Raw genomic sequence first — 25,007 nt, 5'->3', positions numbered from 1 at the left:
GTCAGCATCATGAATAATCTTGATCGACATCCGCCAGAAGGTTCAGCGAGGAAATTCCGTAAAGGGTAGGTACAGATGTAGGTGTTATCAGTATGAACTGGTGGAGGAGTATCTACTTTCTCTCACATTCGTATGAGCATAATGACACAGACATATGTCAGAATCCGGACAACTACACACGATAAAGCAATTAATTGATGCTGTGTTGTTTACTGTATCCATGTAGACTTATACTTGTGAAAGTACATATCCAAACAAAGGATTGTATACAACTTTGATGTTGTAAGTCTTAATTATCTACGTCACCAACATCATTAAAGAAAATGACCAGTAGTTTCAAAACTACACATTATCGTTAAAGTTTTCGAGAGGTTGATTATGACCGGAACTCCTTCATAATACATTTGTTGTGGATAAATAATTTCCTACGCCAAATTCCTTAAAGTGATCAAAACAGCATAGGATTTTTTTTCGCGTGTGAAGTCGGTATGTTTTAATGACGTCATCAATATTTGGAATGCACGTGTGGGATGATATAAGAGTGACTCTACAGCATGACGTCATTACCTCATTAAGGAGTGTAACCCTGATGTAAATATATATATGTACGGTAAAACTTCGAGATTAAAATGATCGACGGAAGGGTTTCGGACGAGGCAAGTTATATGATATTATAGGCATCAACGTTTTGAAAATAATCTTCTACTTTATTATCTATATTTGAATAAACAAAACGCGATTGCTGTTAGTTCAGTTTTAAGAATTCTCAAAGTTTACGGAAATACTGATATAAAAACAAAGCAATACTACGAGATACAGGATTATTCATTTATGTAATTAAAAAATCATTGATGTATTTCAAAAGTCTAGAAAAAAAAGAAAAAAGAAAAAAAACCCAAAATCCAATCGGAAACAGATCACGCTTGATCAAATGATTTATTTTGTTATAAACATTCGGAAATAAATATGACAATAAGAAATCACACACTATCCACTTTTTGTTACAATATATCTGTCACCTATACACATAACTGACAAGGTATAGTGAACAATTTATATATTTTGTTCTTAAGGAGACATCTTCTGTTATATCTGAGCATTACTACATGTACAACAACTTACTTTGTCAAGAATGAAATACTGATTAAAAATTTATCACTTCAATTTTATTCAATAATGGTTCTTTGTTAAGGTATTGAAATTTTACTAAAATGAGTTTACATTGTTATCAATTAAGTATCTTATTTTTTCTGCTATATCAGATGTGTAAACAATATATCAATCCAAGACAATGTCAGAATTTTATCAAAATGAAATTGATTATCGCAAAAGTTATAGTTATTTGAAATATTCATATTTATATAACAAGTGTTATATCTATGCCTGTTTTCAGGATCCAAGACGATGTCAGAATTTTATCCAAATGAAATTGATTATCGAAAAAGTTATAGTTATTTGAAATATCCATATTTATATAACAAGTATTATATCTATGCCTGTTTTCAGGATAGGAGGATACAAAATGGTGTATACAATTAATGATATGAACACGACAGAAAACAACAACTTACAAGAAAAAATCCAGTTCCAAAAGGTAAGCTTGCTGTTGTACATGATCTGTTATACTGCGAATTTTGGTTATTCTTCCACGCGTATTTCTTTCATTTCTGACTCTGTGGCTAATGCACCTCCGTTTAGAATGACATTTCTATCCCCCTCCCCCTGGTATCAAAATCCAAACCCTTAATGTCATTAACAGGTCCTGTTATAACGAATCTGCGTACCAGTAAAATTCACTTCTGATATAACGCTTATGTGGAGGTAACATTTTCTTATTAAATTGCTCTTTTTTAAATGTCTCATCATTTACCACGGTGTCACGAAGTCGTTAACTTTATTTTGGCTGTTTGCCTACTTTGATCGACAGGTTTTAGCCAGTATGTTTAATACAGTATAATGTCATAATTATTGTATTTCAATTATAATGTCGTCTCTTCGCTTTTATGTACGGTATTACGTATTTACAAGATATACTTGATGTACAAGGAAGTCAGATAAATTGGATTAAGCGCATTCACTTTCTTTTATATGTAGACGCTACAATGAAATATCATTAAGCTGGATTCTGTATAGTCTGAAGTTTGCGTTGTGGAACATGGTGATTTCAGAGTATTTGCAGTATAATCACTTAGATTTAACACTCGTGCACTCAAATTCATTATCTTGAATAGGATGAACTTAGATCCTTAATATATCTATTTTATCAGACAAAAGTTATCTCGAAACTATAACAATACCACACATACATTATTCAGAGCAAAAATTAGAAATATAAGAATAAGGAATTATGTACTAGGCTTGTCACTCTTTTTCTAAATCGAGTTTTCCCAAAAAAAATGTAACATTATAAATTACGTTGGAACATTGTGAAACATGTATGAACATTTTAGAATTATAACATTCTCTGAGTAGCTGAATTTTTTATTTAAGATTAAAAAAAGTATTTCATTCATTTTTAGACAAATTAAAATTATTGAATGGAGAGTGTTCAATATCAATTTCAACCAAATCAGGTTCAATATCGATGTTAGTTTAACGAGGGTAAAATTTCAATGTAATCATAGACACCGAAAGTTGGATATTGAGAAAAAACAACATAAAAGTATATAGCATCACAAAATGGCTTAATCGACATCGTCTATGTTAATCAAGGTTTATCCAAATAATATGACATCTTCGGAAAAGATTATTGTATATGATAGCAAAATCCAACAGGATAAGTTACACAAAACAACAAGAAAATACCAAAATATCAACATACGCATAATCTGAACTTAAATTCAGTAAAACTAGGGCAAAATATGGATAACAAATTTACACGGAGCTTCCTGAAGAGTATGCGTCTTCTGCTTTATCGACGACACTCACCATGTAAACCTTGGTCAATTCATGTCACGTTTTCATATGAGAACAAGGTATACAACAACGGAAACAACAGGCAAACTAACGAGCATAAAGAGTCTAGCTTCATACACACAAAGAAATTGAATATTTCTCAATGAGAACACTATGACGAACGAAAAAGTTTCATTTAATTTTCAATCGACCTGCATTTCGTAACCTGTGTTACGTAGTGAGGTGTAGTCACTATAGTTTCGGGATGCAGGCGTTTGTTGCTATCCAGAAATGGAAAATTCACAATAGAGAAATCGAAATCACAGAGAGAAAAAAATGAGCAAAAAACATATCAAATAGATTTTACAATAGGATATTGATAACAATATAGCATTCACAAATTATTGCATCCTCAGATTATCTTTCCATCAGCTGTAGATGTCTATCATGCACTTATATCGAATCAGCTGTAATAAAATCTGGTTTTGTAAAAATATTCTTTAACTGCGAACGTTACTAACATAAACTCCATTGTCAGCTACGGTGAGACATAATCTGTCAAACATTTACGATATCTGTATGAATAATTCCTAACGTAGGGAGCATACATGCTATGTTTTAAGTCGGTAGAATTATTGGCTATTTCAGAAGGTTTGGTATGACTTGGAAAAATCTCAGCTTTAGTCACCTCTTATGTTAATGTAATAGAGACAACGGGTACGATTCTTACGACCAGTCTGCAAGTATTGGTGATGTCACATAATATTGAATAAATTCATTTTGGTGCCTGTACAATCTATCCAAATCGCATAGGGGCATAGGCATATGTAAGCAATCTGTTTAGACAAATCTGATCATGAGTGTGCATTTTCTTTAAAATGTAATACATTGTTAATACATAACGACGGAAATGTCAGTGATGAGGATATGTGTAAAGTATTTCATCTGTAAGACTCTTGACAAGGCGGCAAGCTCTAAATATAGGCGATAAATGAACAAAAATGACCAAACAGAAAATCCATTAGAGATAAAAGAAAAGATGTGAGACATATATCTTGTTTTAAATTTCTCCGTAAGTTTTACTTTTTTTACATGATATCTTAGCATGCAAAGATTGCCTACCTTTACTCATATTGGTTTTGACTGGGATCACATTGAAGATATCCTAAGAAATGAACTGATCTGAACGTGCACCTTTCAAAAATATTCAAAAATGATGAAATAGGAATCAGGAAGTACGTCTCCTGGGTAACATGATCGGTATCGCTTGTTTTATGCAACCATGGTATCTATGCTGTGCGGGTTTGGCACTGTTATGTGTTGCGTTTCGACCAAATGTTTACCTTTAACATCAATCACAGAAACGGCTAGCTATGTTTGGCGAGAAGGTGTTGCCAGGATAATTCTAGGAACTGAACAAGTCTTTTAACTTTGTTAGACATGGACATCAAAAGTTTACAAGTTGATGTTTAGCGACGGTTAACATTCCTTTCGTCATCAGATTTGTTTATGTACTTTCATTTTTTATACTAACCCTTTTGGAATCGGGAAGAGGAACACTATGAAAGAAAGTCTATATTTACCTGTTGAGAAAATGTGTATCCTGTAACCATAGCAACCAACAATACAGATGTCTGTCATGCTAAGGTTGTCTGAGAAAATATAGTTACATAACTATTATATCACCATTTAAAACTAACAAAGGAAGAACCTTGTCACGCGACTGACATTAAAGATGATATCTGGGATGTAAAGAAGGTAGACATACGGAGATAAGTAGGGGCATCACTTTGTTTATACAAAGGGCTGTGTACAGACTGGGGCGGTACGAGATACGTTATGGCGGAATGTTTAGAACAGGTAATTATCCAATTATGAAAGAACATTTACAGTGTAAAACTGAAAAGTGATCATAATTTGTTATTCAATGTGCTATTTATTTTTAATATTGTTATTTGTAGGAATGTTTACAAAGATTTATAAACGACAGCTTAGATTTTATACAATTATTTTATAAATATTATTGAGTATAGCATGACCGAGTACACACTGTGAAAACAGTGGTATCATAATGTAAAATACTGAAATATTCCGCATGCTTATAGATACCTTCCAGACTACAGAGATGTTAGTCAGACAGGTACTTTTGCGAATTAAAACCAACTTCTGGTGCAAACAATCTCCCAAGTTTCGATAATCAGTAACGCAAAAAAGTTGAATTTCATATCTAAAATTAAAGTTAGATACGACAGAAATGAGGCTTACGAACGGTCTAGGTACATTTTGACCACAGGTATTGTTTTATATATCCAGGTATTAAACATAATAGGAAAAATCATTAAACAAAAAGAATGACCAGGAAAACTAGAAAATGAAGTACAATAAAAAATATATGTTTTTCAATTTTGAAATTGAGGAAACAGAGATATAACTAATGATTCTGTTTTAATTTGGAGTTAGAGGGAGTGAAGGTTGGGTCGGAGTCATAAATAGTGGTTTAATAGTAAATGCATTTAACTGCACAATGATGATTGAGCACACAGAGAACCTTACAGTATATTATTTACACTTTAAATCAAAGTGTCCCTTTGTTTTGTGCTCACTGATGTATGGATTTATTCAAGATCACTCTGTTATCAAGTCATTTTGGCGACAGATGAAATATTGTTCCTTAAGTGTAATTTATGTAGTCCATTTGCCTAGTCAAAAGTACACAAAATAGTGGTATATGAGACCTTTACAGTGAATCGGTAGGAATTCAGGGAGTTGTTTTCCTGGTACACGAAAAAGTCCTCGGTCAATACCAATACACTGACATAACCAGATTTGTTAATTACTAGTGAGAGACCTTCAATAAATATAAATTTAAGCAACTTAGCGTATCTCTAAAATATGGCATCCCAATAACCAACAACAACCAAAGATACCGAGAGGTTAACAAAATCATAATTGAAAAATCCGATGAAACAAAAGTAAATTATTAACAGAAGAAGAGGCAGAATAAGAAAAGATTTTATGGGAGGTTAATCAAATGTCTTCTTCTATTGGTATTGAAACAGGTAATAGGGTATCGAATCATGAGTGATATGTAAACATTGGTTGATGATAAAGGAATGTTGCTCTCCAGAAAAGGGATATTGAGAATAGGGATATCTTAATACATACCTATAGAACAATCATACAGCTTGTTCAAAAGCGAGATTTGTCATAAAAAACGCCATGATGTAAGAAATGACCAGCTTTGTTTAACGTTATATGTTGCCGTCCACAAGTAAGATCCGTGTTAGAGTCAAAATAGTGATCGTTGTCAGTTTTTGACGGGATCGTCATCAGAATTTAGAATTTCATTGCTATTTTGTTGTGGAAAAACGAAATATCGACGACAAGGAAATTTGATTGTTCCTGAAGAATCAATAATCACATCCCTCCCAGTAGCATACGTTCTGAAATAGATATTACAATTATTATAAAACGACTTTTATTCTTAGCAAGTATAAGGCTTTTATTCAGTGTTAAGTGTCACATTAACATTTTAAAAGTCAAATCATAGTGAGAATTCTATTTTACAACAGTGTACGAGGAACTATACTTTTTCGGCTGACGCCAGTATTTGGTTAAGCGATAAATCTAAACACGTAGCTTTAGATTGCGAATATTATATATAAATGTTAATGTAGGCATCGTGACGATATCATTATTTGTCCCCAAATGTATTCATATCGACTGAATTCTGCCATATCGAAAACAAATCAGTGATTAATCATCAATTATTTAGGTGAATGATTTCTATGTAGCTTCTCCAGTAAATAAACATACAGAAAAGTAATTCTGAAATGTTAATGTATCTATGGAATGGTTATTAGATTAACAGGCAATATGAAGCCATATGAGTTATTGATAATAAACATAATTGACATCTGTATCTTTATTTGCCAGTATATTACCGAATCTTACAACTATATTGACAATATGACAATATTTTCGTTGTTGTTTTCACGACAACCAATTAATGATCAGCCAGGTTTACTTTCCTCTAAAGGTTAGGTACTGTTGTTTTCATGACGACCGTTAAATGATAGTTAAGGATTATTTTCCTCTGAATGTTATGTACAGTATGTTTAGATATTTTAGTCACATGATAATGATATTTGTCACAAACTGGTAAGAAATTTATTTCAAGTTTTATGAAAAAGGCCAAAACATGAAAATATATAACCTTATATCTATAATCAGTATACTGTAGATGTGTATGAAAATATGATATATGTATTCTAAGTGGGTGTAATCATGAATGTTTCTCCTTTACAAACCACAAATCGATACCTGTTGACTGCACTTGTGTGTTTGAAATGTAAATAAGAAAGACGGGACGAACTCCACGCCCTTTCCATTTATGTATTTGCCTCAGGCACGTGCTTTCCGCCCCCTTAATTGTCACCAGACGTCGCTCTGTTATTATTTAAGGTCAAAAATGGGAGCTTTAACTGATAAACCATCAAGTGGGTGAGTTCCGATAATTCATAGCTTTAAACAATCCACTCAGCTATTTACACGACAGTAATTTAAGAACATTCCATGTCAGCTCTCATATCTGAAATTTAAAAACAGTAATATTTGAATGAATTTCATTATTGAAAATGTTCTAATAACAATATAATTAAATTTACATGAGAGATAAATAGAGAAATAGATGTACATAAAAAGTAACTTTGCATCTTGATTTGAATCAATTACACTGTGTTACCTACAGGGTATCAGTCTCAGTGTTTTCGACCAAACAGAATTGGGGTGTATAGCTCAATTTAATGTTAGTAGTAAAAGTAAGGCAAACTGATTGTTTTCATATTTAAATTGGTAGTAATAATGAGGGAGATTTTTGGTCGTTAAAACAATTTTGTTGCAAGATATCACATACGGTATGAAGTAGGTTATGCTTATTGCCCGTTAGCTTGTCTGGTTGTTCTGATGCTATATACCTTGTTGTCATGTTGGAATTCGACATTAGAGATATTGGTTGACCACGACTTATAATAGCGGATATCGTCGATGCTTATCCATGTTGGAGACTAGGATTCATTATTATTTGTTTGGCTTATCCATCTCATTACGTTATTCGCTCATTTAATTGATTTTCAGCTTTATTTAAATATCAAATTATGTACACATGTCGATATTTTCTTGAATATTTTAATAGTAATATCGGAAATCAGAGAGACGATTTGTCTAGTGCAAATTATACATACATCTGTTTCGGCCAATATTAGACAAGCATGTGATTCAGTCAATTTTAACAGATTTTAATGGCCTGTTAATGAAGCGGTAGACATAAGCATAAGTGAATTACGTGGTTTTATAAATTATTAATCCATTAAATAAAACCTTCAATAAAAGCATTAGTTTCGCTCAGAGTTTTAATGAATTTTTCATGACTAGTACTAAGCTAATGATTACAAACACATAAGCTAAGACTTATTATGAACAGTTATAATTGTGACAGTTAGGTACAAATAAATGGCTTACAAACGCAGGTCTCTATTGACAACAGATTGAGTTGAATTCGAGAGCAAAAGTCCATGAGGTGATCGTTTTGAACGAAGTGCTATGTAAACCTCAGGTCACTAAATAGGAAATGATCGATAAACACATCCAGTAATTGCAGACACGTATAGTGATCACATTCACACGATAAAGTACACGTCTGTCCACCCTATATCGCTTTTATAGAACATGTTGTGGTATACATGTTCGAAACGCAATATTTCAAAATTTCCTATTCATTTTTATCTTAACGGATGATATATATCGCCTTTTGTTTCTATTTTCAGATAAATATCAGTCGTTTACATACATAAGATATATCTGTTAAACGATTGTTTTACTACATTAAGTATGAATTTGTATTTTTGGATATGTTTTTATTCTTGAAGTAGTTCAGATTCACGGATGCGTATGTGTGGTTTTAATGCTCTACACATATCGTGCGATTTGGTGTCTCTACAACCTCTGCACGACAACGCAAGTCAAAGAGAGAAGCACAACCAAATAATGCAGAACTCAAAAAGGGCGTTAAAATATAAATTCAGTGTCTCGTCCATTCCGTCATTACCACAAACATTTGTTCACTCAATTGAGAAAAAAAAACTTACATATGTGTTCTGTCTACGCCCACATAGGAAGGTGTGGTCACGTTCTAGAAAACATGTTGATTGGGAAAATACATCAAAGAGTATAATCACAATGAATTGAAACATTTCAATTCTCAAAATATTTTCACGAATTTAGAAACTACGTTCGCCTAAGACAAATGAAATGTGTTGTTAGCATCATTATTCCAGTCTGGTTGAGTCAGTGTTACTAGCATTTTATTCATTTGGTGTTACGTCACAGTCATGTTAGAATGTATGTACAGGGAAGAGTCTAATTTATCGCTGAGTGATTTGGAATCTTTGTCACCACCGCCTAGTTTCACATCCGCTGACGACCGTCTTACTGATAGTGATGATATCAGCCTCCCTCTGACACACAGAGCTAGCTCTGAATAAGTAAAAGTTTGCAGATAAAGTCAACAATTAGCCATTAGTTGCTAACGATACCACGATATGTCATCCGTCTACCTTCCGACTCCATCAAAGTAGAAACTCGATGTTTGCCTCTGTCATCAAGGGCGCAAGGTGTAGAGTTTAATCCGAAGGTTCCATTTGAAATGAACAACCTCATTAGAATGATGCCACGTCTAATTTGTTTCATTTGTAACCATTTTTGTTGTGATAATGGACTTACTACAAGAAGAGGATAATTGGACACCTATTCTCTTACGTAGAGTGTACGAGGGTTTTGTAAGTAATTAATCAGTGTAAGTTACTTCCCCTGTTGACTTAGTATAAAATATCTTGGAAATTTCAGTAATTAATTAGTTAATATTTAGTATATTGTTATCCTAGGTAAAGGGTACTGGATTTCCTTAATGATGAATTTGTCCAAATTCGTTCCCATCATTCCCATTTTTACGTGAACTGTGATTTCGTCAGTTATTAGTTAGTGCACTGTAGTTGAATTACCATTCCAGTAACTTGTACTAAGGCATCGTCGGTATTAAGGTAATGAACTCTCAGTTTTATACAGGACATGGGAAAGTATGCGATGGAATATTCTAATGCTTGTTTATATACACTCGTCTTTTGTATACTTACGTAATACATTACTTTTATTAATCAGACAACACACTTGTCTTTGGCAAAATTAACTTCTCCCAGTAATTAATAACTGAAGTCTGGTTATTGATTACTTTGTTGGTTTGTTTATTGATAACGTTACATGTGCATTCGGTGATGAATGTTAACAGATGATATTCGATTCAAATATCATTATGTTAAAAGTAATTAACATTGAAATTGACATTATCTCTATTCAGGACTAGGCTTTATTATTTAAGTGATAGTTGTATTAAGAACAGTTTAATTTTTTTAGATAAATTAAAGTTTATATTGTACGATAATTTATTAACCTTGATCAACAACCTTGACTTAACCTTGATTATCGGTTAATAACGAGCGCTTATTTTCTTAAACTGAATAATTTATATTGAATAAATAATCTGTGAACGCTTCATACTTCATACTATATATAAACTATTTGATACATAGCAGTTAACGTTATAAAAACCGTTTCTACCAAAGTTGAAGTAATTATAGCGTTATTACCTATCTTGTTTACATATATATCTACTGATGAATAACGATGTTCATTTCAATTTTAGTGATTATTTAGGAAGGCTATTTTCATTTATCCTCATGAATGACAGTTGCGTGAACTGAGCCAATCATTACTCCAATCTACATCAAAATTATATGTGTGTTTCACGTACGGAATTATAATTTCTGGCATTGGAGAAAAAAATAAATTCCTTCAGAAACAACAACGACAATAAGTACATGTCAACAGAGTCTTAATGAAGGGTAAATCTAGGGCAAGATACGAACAGAAGAAAGATTTACGTGAAGGTTACCGTAAAAAGTTCAAGGAGAATAAGACCAGGTGTTCCGGAATAGTGTACGTCTTCTGCTTCATCGACAACATTCACCAGTCTTAAATCAAGGATAATACAATCGAACCTCGTTATTTCGAAACATTTCGTCTGTCCCTGATGAACTTAGCATAAACCATTCAAACTTAATTGAATATCTCAAAGTTTCCCCAAGGTCCCGCCGAGTTCGAGATAGCGAGGTTTGACAGAATATCAAAACTGACAACGACTTCATTGAACAAAAAACGGATCACTTAAGGAACATTAGGATAACAAAGCGACAGGATATAATTTTCACAACTCAAATATAACTCTCATCATAAACAACGTTTGTTTTATTCTTCAAACGGTGTTGTATTCATACCGTAATTTATATTTATTAAAACACCCTATCTAAATGTGAGAAAACATGTTACCGTATATTTATTCGTTTTATTGAGTGAGCAACACATTTTACAATATTTTATCCCGAAATGTATTTCATTGTATTGTCATGGTTTGTCATAAAGAAGTATTTTTGTTACCAAATATCAGCAGTATGGATTGAACTAGTGTATATATAAATATATTTATGGTAATTTAAAACAAAACAAAATGAAAAAAAATAGCAATAGTGCTACTCATCAAAGACTTCGTCCTTCAGTTTTTAGACTTCAGACCCCAGAACATTCTTTGTCTATAATTTATTGAATGGTCATAATCCAAACATCTGCCCTTGTTTGTTTAAACGACCAAAGTAAACTCTCCTTGACACAATGCAACAAGTACAAGTATGCTCAGCTTCTTTTCACCATTTTGTTCTCTGTTCAGTGAAGAGTTTTCTTGTAAACGTTTCACCAATAATATAACTTAATTATTCCGAATCCTTAGTAAGTTTCTAGCTTTTGAAGAAATTCATTCTTCGTTTGTATGTTGGTATTTTCCTCCTTTACATTGGTTTTTGGCGCATTTGTCTATTAGGAAATATATATATAAATATAGAGAAGTCCGCCCGGAAGGATCGTCCTAACAACGGACACAGCTTTGGTTATAACCCACCCAACGGTGGCATTGCCTAAACCCTGACCTTTAAGAAAGATTGGAATAATTGGCTGGAGTCCTGGTTGTCGGTGTAAATGATTAAGTATTTAAATATGTTATTCTTCAACGGAATGAAAATCGTTGCGCAAGTCTGTCTGGGGGTACTTTAAACGGAATGATTTCTTTTCTTTTCGATGCAGAGGTCTCCTTTATCAATATGTTGTACCAAATGCTATTATTTTTAATGAAATTGCACTAAGGTATTCTCATATTGTGTTTTTCTACTGGATTTATAATACATGACTGTGTCATGATATCATCTTGCTTTTTATAACATTCTCTTTCCTCCAGAATTAATATTCTATTAACAGATAAGCACAACACATTCATTAATTTTGAATGATTCCTACTGAATGAATTGAATTGTAAAGAATACACAAGTTGTTATATTTATTGAAACCTGAATAACTACATTGGTGTAGGACATGTTCGTGGTTTGATATAGGCTTTTTTTCAATATAAGACAAAAAATAGTATTGAAATAAAACAAAAAATGCAATTCTATACTGTGAATATCGCTTTTAAGGAGCTCTATTTTTGTGGATGTAATTCAAACTCGAAAAAATATCATATACAGTGTTTCATGTCTTGAATATTATCCGTTTTATCAATGCACTGATGTAACCGCAAAAATCAAAACCATCGAGTTAAAATGATAACATAAACTACCAGCATTTACACTATTTCGTGATATTATAACTATATATTTAATTTCAAAGCACATTTGTTTATATTTCGAGACTTGTTGATCAGTTACAGCAGGACAAGGTCCCGGAGACAAAACCAGAAGGACCGGTTGTCAGAAGAACCATTCCACTCCCTAGTACCAACGGATTTACTAGCACCGAGAACTTGGTCATGAAGTCTGGCATGGTAGGCTGACTGCTCAATTTCTGATTATTAGCAAATATTTTCATTTATTTATTTATCTAAATATCATACAATACACAATAAAATACAAACAAATTAATAGCATGCGTCCCCTAATAGTTAGTATTAAGTAAATTTGGGTTATTGTCTCTTTCTAAAAAGTGCTGTGTTATATTTGTCTTCAAGCATAATTATGATGTCACGTTTAGCTTAAAGCATGGCTAGGAAAGAGGTGATATCTTGAGTTGGAAGGATTGCTAAGGAAAACATTGAAGTTTTTATGATATACGTAATATTTCTTATAATATTCGTATCTACGTCCGTATTAAAAGAAACCTAATTGTTGTCACCATTTCGGTAAACGTAACAATTTATCTACAACAGTAGCATCTATTCGCACATACAAATACATTTTAAGGTAGAAAAGCTTGTCGCAAACTTAAACAGTTGGTAAGTACACGGTAGTGGAAGGAGGCAAACAAACTGAAACCACTAATCCTTTGTTTTTCTAACTCGCAATAATGAAACCCCAGATCTATCACTACATCAATAGTCCCTTAGTGCTTTGAGAGAAAACGCCTTCACGCCTACAATACATTAAGTCTACATTTGACCTGGACACTGCTTAAAGTATCATGACCTACTGAATATGAAAATGAGACCAGCGTCTTTGATTTTATCTGGGGTCAAAGGAAATCTAATAACTCCCGTATTTGTTTAAGGCTAACCACACTGGGATCGTTAATCCTGCCTTCAGTGAGAATGTCGACAGCGTCAACACAGAGGCGCCATCTTGGAGTGACACAAGTAGTACCAGTGACAACAAAGATCCCAATAGCTCACGTGCATCAACTCTCACGAGAACCATGGACAATGACGCTTTTCCGGAACCTGACCGGAACTACAGCGTAATCAACGAAACAAGGGACTCTACTCTGTAGGTGCCTTTCATAAAACAATTAAAAGAAATTGCTTTGATAAATGAAATACAAAAATAAATTAAAAAAAAAAAACATCAATAGAAGCGATAAAAGTATTATTTTTATGTCTTGTTGTAGAATATGTAAAACATGTTATATAAGTTATAATCGAAATTAAAATTCCTTTTTCATATATTAGAAGAATTCATTTTCTAGGAAAGCTAATCTATACCATTTTCCATTCAGATCGTTAAACCTTGATAAAAAGTCAGCCATTAAACCTTGGGACGTATTTCGGATAACGCCGAGGAAAAGTACCTCAATATTCGATGACTTGTTCGTAAACGTATTAAAAAAGGTTGTCAAGGTGATCGTCAGTATATTTTTGACACTTTTCATCATGATGATGACAATATTGAGTAAGAGTATGTTATTTCTCATAACATCAAACATGTACACGAATGTGACTTTGGATTGCGTGACAACATTGTTGCCAAGGGAAGTGACATCATGTCGTCGGGTACTTCCGGACGAACCACTGAAAGACACGTTTCAATTCTCTCAAAATGTGGAGGTTCGATGGGTGTGGGCTTTGTTCATTGTGGTGTGCACGCCCTACATGTTCACATGCGTGAAATCTCTATGGAGAGTTTGTTTCAAGAAGACACGACACACAAGATGCCGTGTGTTAGCGTTGGTAAGTACACCTTCGATATGTAACGATGCTATGTACAGTAAAAATTCTATATTATAGTATATTCTACCGAAAATAACCTTTGAGAACATTATTCCCAATCAAAAAGTATAAGACTTCCTCGGACTAGCGCTTAAGTCTTCATTGATATGTGTTGTTTCCGGTTTTAGAATTTTAGTCTTTCCTTGATTTAAATCACAATTTTATTAAAATTGAATTCCTTTAATATATTTTCTTGTCCGCATTTGTTTTGCATGCTTATATAACTGATTAAAATGTACATATTCATGCAATGTATTGCCACGTCTAACCTACTAAGAATCTTCGGATATAGCGTTTTAATCCATGAATGGTAATGAAATTCATAGTTATGTTTACTTTTGCATAAATACCAATAAATAATTTTCCAGTTTGTAGATCTCTAAAATACTCATCATTTTATAACTTCTGGCTATATCAACTTTTTTGTAGGTTCTAGTCATCGAAACATTTCACTCCCTGGGAATCAGCATTTTTGCTTTTTACCTACTTCCGACATTAGACCCCGTCAGAGGGCTGCTGCTGACTTTCGGGGTGGCTTTTTTGCCGTCTCTTCTAAAGATATTCGACAACAAGAGCGAGCGCGGTAAACCAGTCTATCTATTGGTAGCTGACTTTGTCGCGATGGTGTTTCAAGCCTCAGTGTTGATCTTTTGGCCAGCAGTGAACTTGACACGTGGTGAAAATCTGAACGAGTCCTGGTCTATACTCGTCTCTCTGTTTCTGATTTCGTTAGGTTGGTGGGAGAATTACATCAACAAATTCACACATTTAGGGAAATTTGGAAACGCTTTAAAGGAATTTAAAAGGAATATTCGCCGTATGAGGACCCGGATTTACATGATAGTCAGTTTCTGGAAGATAGTGGTCACTTTTGGATTTATGCTAGCTCTGATGAGTGAATTCAAAGCTCCATGCGTGGCAGAACTGCTCTATCTTGGTGATGACAAAGCTATGAATTGTCCGCACTTTGTGAATCCTTTAAATGCGGCAAACGTTGAAAGCACAAACTACATGAACGACCCTTTCTGGATAAGTATGGTGCAAGTGTTCTCTTGTCTCTTATGTTACACGTTCGCTAAATCTGCCTGTAAAATCCTCTTGCAAGTTGTCAGTTTTTCTCTACCACTCATGTTAGCGGCTCCCATAATGTTAGGTCTTTTTATGGGGAACTGCGAGTCATTTAAGTTGAATGGATCCACGGGCCCACTAATGCCTGACTACCTATACTGGACATGTGACATACACGGAGTTTCCTATGACTTCCTGGATAGCCTCGTTTCCGACTACTATCTTCCGGTTGCCCTCGGTTGGTGGCTTTCTTTTATGTGGGTAACCTTCCATATATGGATTCCACGTGTGGAGCGATTAGCGCAGACAGAAAGGTAACATATTTATGAGTGCGTTTGTAAATTATCTAGTAAATCACGCACGTATCAGCAAATGTTGAGCTAAAAAATTGTTTTTGTAACCATTTCAAGGAATAAATCAAAATTGTAATTTAAAGCTGACATACGTAAATACAATAAAAGAAAATATCCCAGGTGTTCGCATTTGCGTGAAAGATAATAGCATTGTGCTGCACAACGTCATATCTTATTTTGCTTTTCTAAAGTTATAAATACATTTTTTCTGAATTCATGTATAGTCGTATTCAGCCTAAACCAATTCTTGAAGAGGACAGATCATGACTCCTGTTACTTATTGTTATCTCCCATGATGTATGGCTTTGTAACCGCTTCTCTGAGGGACGTGTGTGATTAATTAGTAAAATAACCGCCCAAAGACTGAAATATTCATTACAGCACTATTTTCAATGGATCAATACGATAAAAAAAATACTAATTCCGTAATCTGTAATCAAACATAACGTTGCACAATGGCGTCGATTTTTTTGTAAAGTTGTTCGATGATAACATGAAATTGGCCAATCAAAATGCTTGTTTCATAGAGAATTATACTATATTTAAGTGTAAGAATTAAATACAGACAATGACAATATGTGGTGACTTTTAGAATAAGTGTTCCTGTAAGTATAGGTACCATTATAGACAAACCATCTACAGATCAAAGTGTACATCTTTATCAATTTATTCATATGTTTATGTTTCAGACTTTTCGTCCAGCCACTATACTGTGGCGTTCTCCTCGAACAATCGTTGATGTTAAACAGGCGTCGAGATGATAAAGACAGAGAATCTCGGGGGTCAGAAAAGGTAAGCTAGGATCCGTTAGTATCAGTAATACATAAAGATTTAATGGTTATATATCAGACATAGTGAATTAACAATTAGAATAAATAAATACATAAATAAATAAATAATAAATAAATAACAAATAAAGATATTGCTGTCGACTTACAAATATATATATATTATATATAGATGTAACTTAAATATGCTTTGTGTATCGATAAAATATTTGATAAAAAGATGGCCGTTAGGCCTGAAAACGTTCGCGGAATACATTTGTGATGTTGATTTTATTCTTTACAAATGTATGCTTTATCAGGTAAAACAGTTCACAGAGGAGAATACCTACATGCCAGCTGACAAGTTTGGACCTAGGATGCCAATTCGGAATTTATCTATACAATCAAACATCACGCCCATGATCTATGTGTGCGCCACCATGTGGCACGAGACGAGAAAGGAGATGAGTCAGATGCTGACATCACTTTTCAGGTACGTTATCCACCCTCCCTCTTCCTCTCTAATCTTTTATTCTGTAATTTGTCTTGCCCTTGAGTGTCCATCTAGGCACCCGTCCTCATATACCGTGTGTATAGCTTATTGGTCCATTTGAACTATTGGTACCACACCAAATATTCAAAACTTAAATCCAGGATTTTATCCACACATTTAATCGTATGAATGTCATACTGACGAGGAATAAATGAAACAATTTCAAAGCAGGTACGCTCAGTCACTAAAATATCTTTTGATTTGAATTGTTGGTCACAAATTCATGTTTAACTTTTCACATGTAAATGTATGATTTGGATGTTTACAGACTGGACAATGACCAGTGTGCTCGTAAGAATGCACAGAAATTTTTCGATGTCGTGGATCCTGATTATTATGAATTCGAAGGTAAATATAATCTGACAGAAAACTGATTGTCATACAAGTCTAAGTACTGTAATGGACATAAAATGCTACTTATATCACCAGCTATTCTTCATTCAAAGTTGTGTGTTTCAATAAGTATATAACATATATTATCAGCGATCAAATTAGAAAGATAAAATGATATATAGGCTTATCACATAATCTGTTTGTTGTCCAGTGAATTCATAAAAGGTGAAAATTTATATTTTTTTTTACATATATATCACTAGTGTAATATGCTATAGAGTATTTTTCATTAGCGGCGCCAGTCAGAAATTGATTGTGATGTCATTCCATGAATTGAAACAAAATGATGGTGCATCTGTTTGAATCTGCCCGCCACTCTCTAACATTAAAATATATCAAAATATACATTTTCTGATTTTTTTCCGTTTAAATGAGAGGTTTCTTAACTTGTTTAATTGAACTTATCTTTATTCAAATTTTTCATTTTTGATCAGCAAAGTTCGCAAAAATGAACAATTCTGAGACTCGTTTTATAGATTTGCCTTTAATACGAAAGATTCTAAAGCAACGGTATACTTAAAATGTTATAATAAAGTATCATTACTCCAAGGTATTACATTATATAGTGTTTCCGATTCGATTGCAGTACACATATTTTTCGATAATGCTTTTGACGCCCACGATGACGACGAGTACGAATATCGAGCAAACACTTTTGTGAAGCAGATGATAAGTGTATTGGACGAAGCGGCTAGGTATGTATCACATCCCCTGCGTTGTTTTGTATTACCATGACAACCGAGTCATACATTCTCTTTTGAAAAATTATGAATTATATATACGTTAATTCTAATGTATAATATACGGAGTTACTCTGATGTATGATTATTCATGATAAAATACCGTCACTTTTCTACATCACGATCCATTAAAAATTTTTCCTCTCACATTTGGTAAAGGAAAAATGTTTTATCTTTGTTTATATGATGGTTGCTATTATTATGACAAAGAGAGCAGTATCGCTGACGTGTTAAGCTTTAGTGACAAACGATGGCGAATGTTAACACTTTCCAGCAGTACTTTGTATATTATGACGGCTGTTTTTATCATTTACAGTAAAGTTCACAAGGTAATGGTGAAGATATCACCCCCGACCAAGTACCCGACACCATATGGCGGCAGGCTGGAATGGACACTTCCCGGGAACAATAAACTTACCGTCCATCTCAAGGACAATGCCAAGATTCGGCACAAAAAGCGTTGGAGCCAGGTATGAATTCATAAATATCTTCTTAAAATTGTTAAAGTTTCTTTAATTTTCGTGCAGTTTGCGTAAAGTGACGTGTTTCTATAGGTTTATACAACAAGACAAAGTTTGTGATTTATTCTACATCTGAACCCTACTGGAAATCTATTAAAAGAGAAAATGAAATAAAAGATTACTTACATGGCGGACCGGACACTGAAACTGTATTAGCAGAATAAAACTAAACCACGTTGGTGTTCAGGTGTTAGACTTCTCTTTCATTGACGACATCTGCCATGCAAATCTCGCCCTATTCAAATATATACGGACATTTATAAAATAAAAAAGACCATGGCGGTTTCTGAAATACTTATTTGATTTTTTCTTTCATTTTTGACAGGTTATGTATATGTACTACCTACTCGGATACAAATTAGTGGCACAACCTCTCGACGCCCGCCGGAAGCAAAAACTGGCTGACAATACATTCATCTTAGCTCTGGATGGAGATGTCGACTTCAAGCCTTCAGCAGTTCAACTCCTCGTTGACCGTATGAAAAAGAACGAAAAAGTTGGAGCAGCATGTGGACGAATTCACCCTATTGGAACAGGTAAGGAATACCTGTACACTGTTACATATATTTTGAATAATGGAAGAGTCTATGTTTGCAGCCGGGTATTTAAAAATCGAATAGATAAGGACAAACTATTATCTAAACGGAGACACTTAAAACGAGGTCAACAAGTTACAATATTTGTGATTTTGATTCTTTTTCATCAACGACATTATCAGTTATAATCGTTACATCCTTCGTATTTACAAAAGCACATTTACTTGTGTTGCAGGTCCAATGATATGGTATCAGAAGTTCGAATACGCCATAAGTCATTGGCTCCAGAAAGCTACAGAACATATGATTGGCTGCGTACTCTGCAGCCCCGGATGTTTCTCGTTGTTTCGAGCCTCGTCTCTGATGGATGACAACGTGATGAGGAAATACACGACACTTTCGTCTAACGCGAGACACTATGTACAGTACGATCAGGGTCAGTCTCATTTCTTTTAATAGCCTGTTTAGATAGACAATTATCTTTATTGTATTATATACTGTGAAATTATTAATCTTCGTGTGTTCTTAGTTCATTTCGTAAGTACTCTAAATACTGTAAATCGTATGTCCACGAAGTGTTAGAATACGTATAAGCAGACCTTTCAGCTATATCTATCTAGAAAGTATTAAGTAACCACAATTTTGTTTTTAAATAATAATAATAATAATAATAAAACACGAAAATTGAACGACATGAGCACATCTTTCTTCAGATAGATATATAAATCAGACAAAGGAATACCCATTCAATTTCCACAGCCTGTTGTCATCCATGTACATGTACCATGTTAACACATCATATATTTTGTATCGTCAACATTTTTTTTATTTTATACTTCAAAAATATCTTGACACCTATCGATTCAGCAAATGAGTTCTTATTCTCTCAAAAGTCAAAAACACTTGATGGGGTCACCATAATTAAAAAAAAATGCGCTAATATTTTACAGTGTCAAAATAGGTAGTTTACCATATACCGATACAGGACACAGAAAAAGATCTGTACACATTTCTTGTAATTGATGATTAAACATATGAATACTGGCGGTTTAAATATATCTATAAACAGTGACTGACCACGCAGACTAATTATTTTCAGTACGATAAAGAAATGTTTTGAGAATGTTGTGTTTTTCTAACCTACAGGTGAAGACCGTTGGTTGTGTACATTGCTGCTCCAGCAAGGTTACCGTGTTGAATACTCCGCTGCCGCTGACGCGTTGACCTATGCCCCGGAAGGATTTAATGAATTTTACAACCAGAGAAGACGATGGGCACCATCAACTATGGCCAATATCATGGACCTGCTAATGGACTGGAGAAATGTCATCTCCATCAACGAAAACGTGTCCGGCCTGTACATGCTTTACCAGCTGTTACTATTTATATCGTCCCTCGTCACCCCCGGAACTATCTTTCTCCTAATTATCGGTGCTCTCAATAGCGCATTCCGAACTGACCTCGTCACCTCTCTGATGATCAACCTCACACCTGTAGTGCTGTTCCTTATTGGGTGTTTTGTTTTAAAGCCGAAATGGCAGGTGAGCAATAAAAAAAGTATGCCACAGGACTGAATTAAATGTATAAAGACTTAAAGGATAAGAGCTATTGACATACAGTGTGTTTAGTCAAACACTTAGACATACATTTATCAGCATTAAGTATTGTTACGTGATTTTATTTAAAACGAACGAATGATATTTAAATGATATATGTAATGATATGTTTTGTTGTAAAAGGACTTCATATACACACGTTTCATTATTTCACGGACTAAATATTCGCTCTATACCCAAATTATCATTCTCGCGAAAACAACCAATAATACTGTATATAGCATAAAAAACCCATCACACACGGGTTACTTCATCATTCACATATTGTGAAACAACACTTATCGCTTCTTGACTCATAATTCGTGGAGTAACATAAGTTTTATTTTCACAGCTCCGCCTCGCTGGTGTGCTATCATTGATCTACTCCATGGTGATGATGGTGGTCATTGTTGGTCTTGGTTTGGAAATCAAACGAGAGGGAATTTGTTCACCGACCACCATATTCCTTCTTTTCCTCGTGGGAGCGTTTATCCTTGCCGCTGTCTTCCATCCTCAGGAATTTACGTGTTTGTTGCATGGCGCCCTCTATTTCCTGGCAGTACCAAGCATGTCTATGTTGCTTATGATATATTCTATATGTAACATGCACGTTGTTTCCTGGGGAACACGTGAAAATGCCGTTGCTACAAATCCCGCGGAGCCAAAGAAAGCCGGCAAATCCAAAAAGTTAACATCCATAATGGATAAATTCAAAAACAAGAACCAGGAAGATAGCGACTATGCATTTTCTTTCGGGAACCTATTCAAGTGTCTGTGTTGTCCCAAAACACAACAAGACCAGACAGGAGATACGTTCGCCGCCATTTTAGAGAAGCTCGATAGCCTTGAATCAGCTATATTTAAGAAAAAATCTACAGTTCAATCTGCTGATGCTGGAACACACGTGACAGACGAGGATTTTAACGGAAAGGGGACATTGGATAATCGGAGACGTTCGGACGAGTCCGGTATCCGATGTAAGTACAATAGTCAATGTAGCTCCATTTTCTCTTATTTGATATTGCATTAGAGTCAGCCGGTATGAGGTTAAGGAAATCAGTAAAATATCTTATCTAACAAGTCATACTTGAAAAATTCGAGATTCATTGGCATTTTTTAAAAAAATCTGTGAACCACTGATAGGGTCAGGAGAGGTTGTATTTATGATTCAATCTGATTAAAATGCAGATTCTAAGTCTTGATCCAGGGAGACTGACGAAAAAACAATGAGGATCTGTATTCTTAACAAATTGTTTAGGGTTCGTTTACCAAGAATTATCATGTGATGTTGTACGGATTTGTAGAGTACACCACGTGTGCACCATCCTATCAATATCAGTTAAAATACACAATGAAAGTAGTGATTTAATTTTCACTAAACTAGTTTTAATTGTTCAATAGATAAAGTTGTCTCCCCTTACACATTAATTCTTAACCAACGGAGCAGAGGTACACAGCAGCTGGGATTATCTCCCCTGTGCCAGTTTTTGTTCTATTTTGAATGTTTAAGTCAGATTATCTCCCCTTATGCCTATCAAACAATGCATGTAACGTATTTCGCACATTACAATGTGACCTAATGGATAATATAATTGTTCTATGTGCATATTTAATATTTTTAAGCAGTAAAGATTATTCAGGTTTATCTATTTTGCTTGGTGATAAAGCACACATCATTATTCCTGTTGTGAGAAAATAAGATTCATTTGAACTTATCTCCCTTTCCTACTGACTATTCCTCTCTGCCAACAGATAACCCGATCTACCATAATAAAGCCATGCCTCACGAGGATGATACGCCATTTTGGATCCACGATCCTGACATTGGACATGGAAAGATCCGTTACCTCAACAAAGACGAGAAGTCATTTTGGAAAGACTTGGTTTCAAAATATCTCTTCCCGCTGGAAAGTAACGAAAGCCAAAAGAAAAAAATGCAGAAGGATCTTATTCAGCTTCGGAATAAGATAAGCTTGATGTTTTTCATGATAAACGCACTGTTTGTGATTATCATATTCAGCTTGCAATATTCCAATGCTACCAGTATAAACGCAGATGGAACACCGGGTTCTGGCCTAGCTATTCCTCTCCCGTGCAGGGACACGGAGACAGGCAAACAACTTTCTCTGGAACCTATTTCTCTTCTGTTCATGGCGGTGTTTGGTATTGCACTTGTCATCCAGTTTGCTGCAATGTTCTTCCATCGTCTGGCGACCTTCCTGCACATTATGGCCTCGACAGAAGCTAACTGTATGAAGCCGAATCAGACTGAAATCGCCCAGATGGACATAGCTAGTAAAGTGCAGTTAGTGAAAGAGATGCAGAGTTTCGTTGATGATGATGACACCAGGTCTATCTCAACCACCGGAAGTGATCTAGATGAGGATAGCAGTATAACTTTAGACGATTCTCCAAAGATCAGACGAAGAAAGACGATTATACGGTTGACGAAGAGAAAGCGGCGGCAAGGTCCTCAGGCTGGAAGTCTTGGGGGAAAGTTCCTTAACAATTTCATTGAATTTGCCAAGGATCTTGAGAAACGAGGAAGTGAAAACAGCAATAGCGGCGCCAGGAATAGGAGGAAAGGTAGTGACAAAAAGAGGAGCAAGAAGGCCCAAAGGGCGTTAGAGTCTCTGGAACAAAACAAGGAATCAGTTATACATAAGGCTGAAGTCATCAAAGACAGATGGAAAAACTTAGCCACAAAAGCCAAATACGAGGGCCAAGGTAACAACTGGGGATCTTTATTAAGATCGGTAATGGGCCAATCTCGTACGAGCCTCAACACTATTTCCGAAGATGACAAGCGAAACTCGTGGTTCCGAGGTTTTGTTAAGATGACCAGATCAAACAGTGAATTTTCGTTACCAGATATGGGTTCGTGGTCAAACAGGAATAGCTACGCTGAGCCTATTTTCAATATCATCACTGACGGTATAGGACCAACAGACGCATTACGTCAAAAAGACAACGTGAAATCTATCGGTGTGATTAACAACGGCAAACATGACAGAAACATGGATGTTATTATTGAAAGTGCCTCTCCCACTCGGAAGGCTGAACACATTTATGACACAGCCGATGGTGGGGCGGGAATCGTGAATGATTCAGACTCTGAAACCGAGGCTTCGGATGCCTCGTCCTCACGGCATGTGCCGCGTGACAATGATGTTGAATTAAGACGGGTGACATCCACAGAGCACAAACTTTCGAACGACACAGGTGATACACAATTATGATCTTGGTCGTGAAAATGCTTTTTGTCGGTGACATTATTTTAACTTATATATACCACTATATTGTTAAACTCGTTGTCTTTCAAAAAGTGCAACATTAAAACATGTCATGTTCGTCATCATACAATAACACCAAATTTCATTGTGCCATGTAGTAAATTTGTTATTTGTATTGTTAAAGTTGGTGCTTAAGTGGTACGTTTTGTACTGAAATGTATCCTATACGTGTATATTTGATATGACCATTACATTTGACCTTTCAAGCATTAAATTGCTTTCGCAATAGTTGAAAAAAAAAACCCGCTGTAAATATATATATATATAAATGCATTACATTAAAAATTCTGATCATGTGAAAACCTGCTTTTAATTAAGAAAAGTACATCATTTAATTTGTTGTTAAAATTTTGCAGTTTTTTCTGATCAATTATGATATGCAGAATTAAAAACCTTAATTCTACATGCCTTTGGGTTGTTATATAATCCACTCAGGCATATACTATTTTTAGACTTTCGAACACGTGCTTTTGGTGACGTGTGCTAATTCTAGGTGCTTAGACAATTTATTAAGTTTTGATTTCGTCACTTCCGGTTTAGGTTTTCTGCAGAAACATTTAAGAGGGACAATGCCATGTTGGTTTCAATCAAACAAATACATTTCTTTTTTTACCCTGTATATGACCCCTTCCTCTTAATTATTAGATTCGGTACTTTTTATCAT

The 25,007-nt window shown here is 34.6% G+C and overlaps 1 protein-coding gene across 1 annotated transcript; it reads left to right on the top strand.

Moving 5' to 3' along the window:
• The first annotated feature begins 1,522 nt into the window (after window positions 1-1,522).
• On the top strand, window positions 1,523-24,289 carry LOC132544350 (chitin synthase chs-2-like). The gene is made up of 15 exons (XM_060207969.1): window positions 1,523-1,594; window positions 12,752-12,871; window positions 13,591-13,805; window positions 14,035-14,485; window positions 14,954-15,906; window positions 16,635-16,737; window positions 17,033-17,205; window positions 17,534-17,613; window positions 18,245-18,353; window positions 18,715-18,868; window positions 19,245-19,455; window positions 19,691-19,891; window positions 20,602-20,996; window positions 21,403-22,027; window positions 22,803-24,289. The coding sequence occupies exons 1-15, from the start codon at window positions 1,523-1,525 to the stop codon at window positions 24,287-24,289; spliced, it is 5,349 nt and encodes a 1,782-aa protein (XP_060063952.1).
• Window positions 24,290-25,007: the final 718 nt, after the last annotated feature.

Source organism: Ylistrum balloti, unplaced genomic scaffold (genome assembly GCF_031769215.1).
Source record: "Ylistrum balloti isolate Yb309-2 unplaced genomic scaffold, AGI_CSIRO_Ybal_v1 Utg369560, whole genome shotgun sequence".
Classification (NCBI taxonomy): domain Eukaryota; kingdom Metazoa; phylum Mollusca; class Bivalvia; order Pectinida; family Pectinidae; genus Ylistrum; species Ylistrum balloti.
This window is presented reverse-complemented; position numbering and strand designations above follow the sequence as displayed.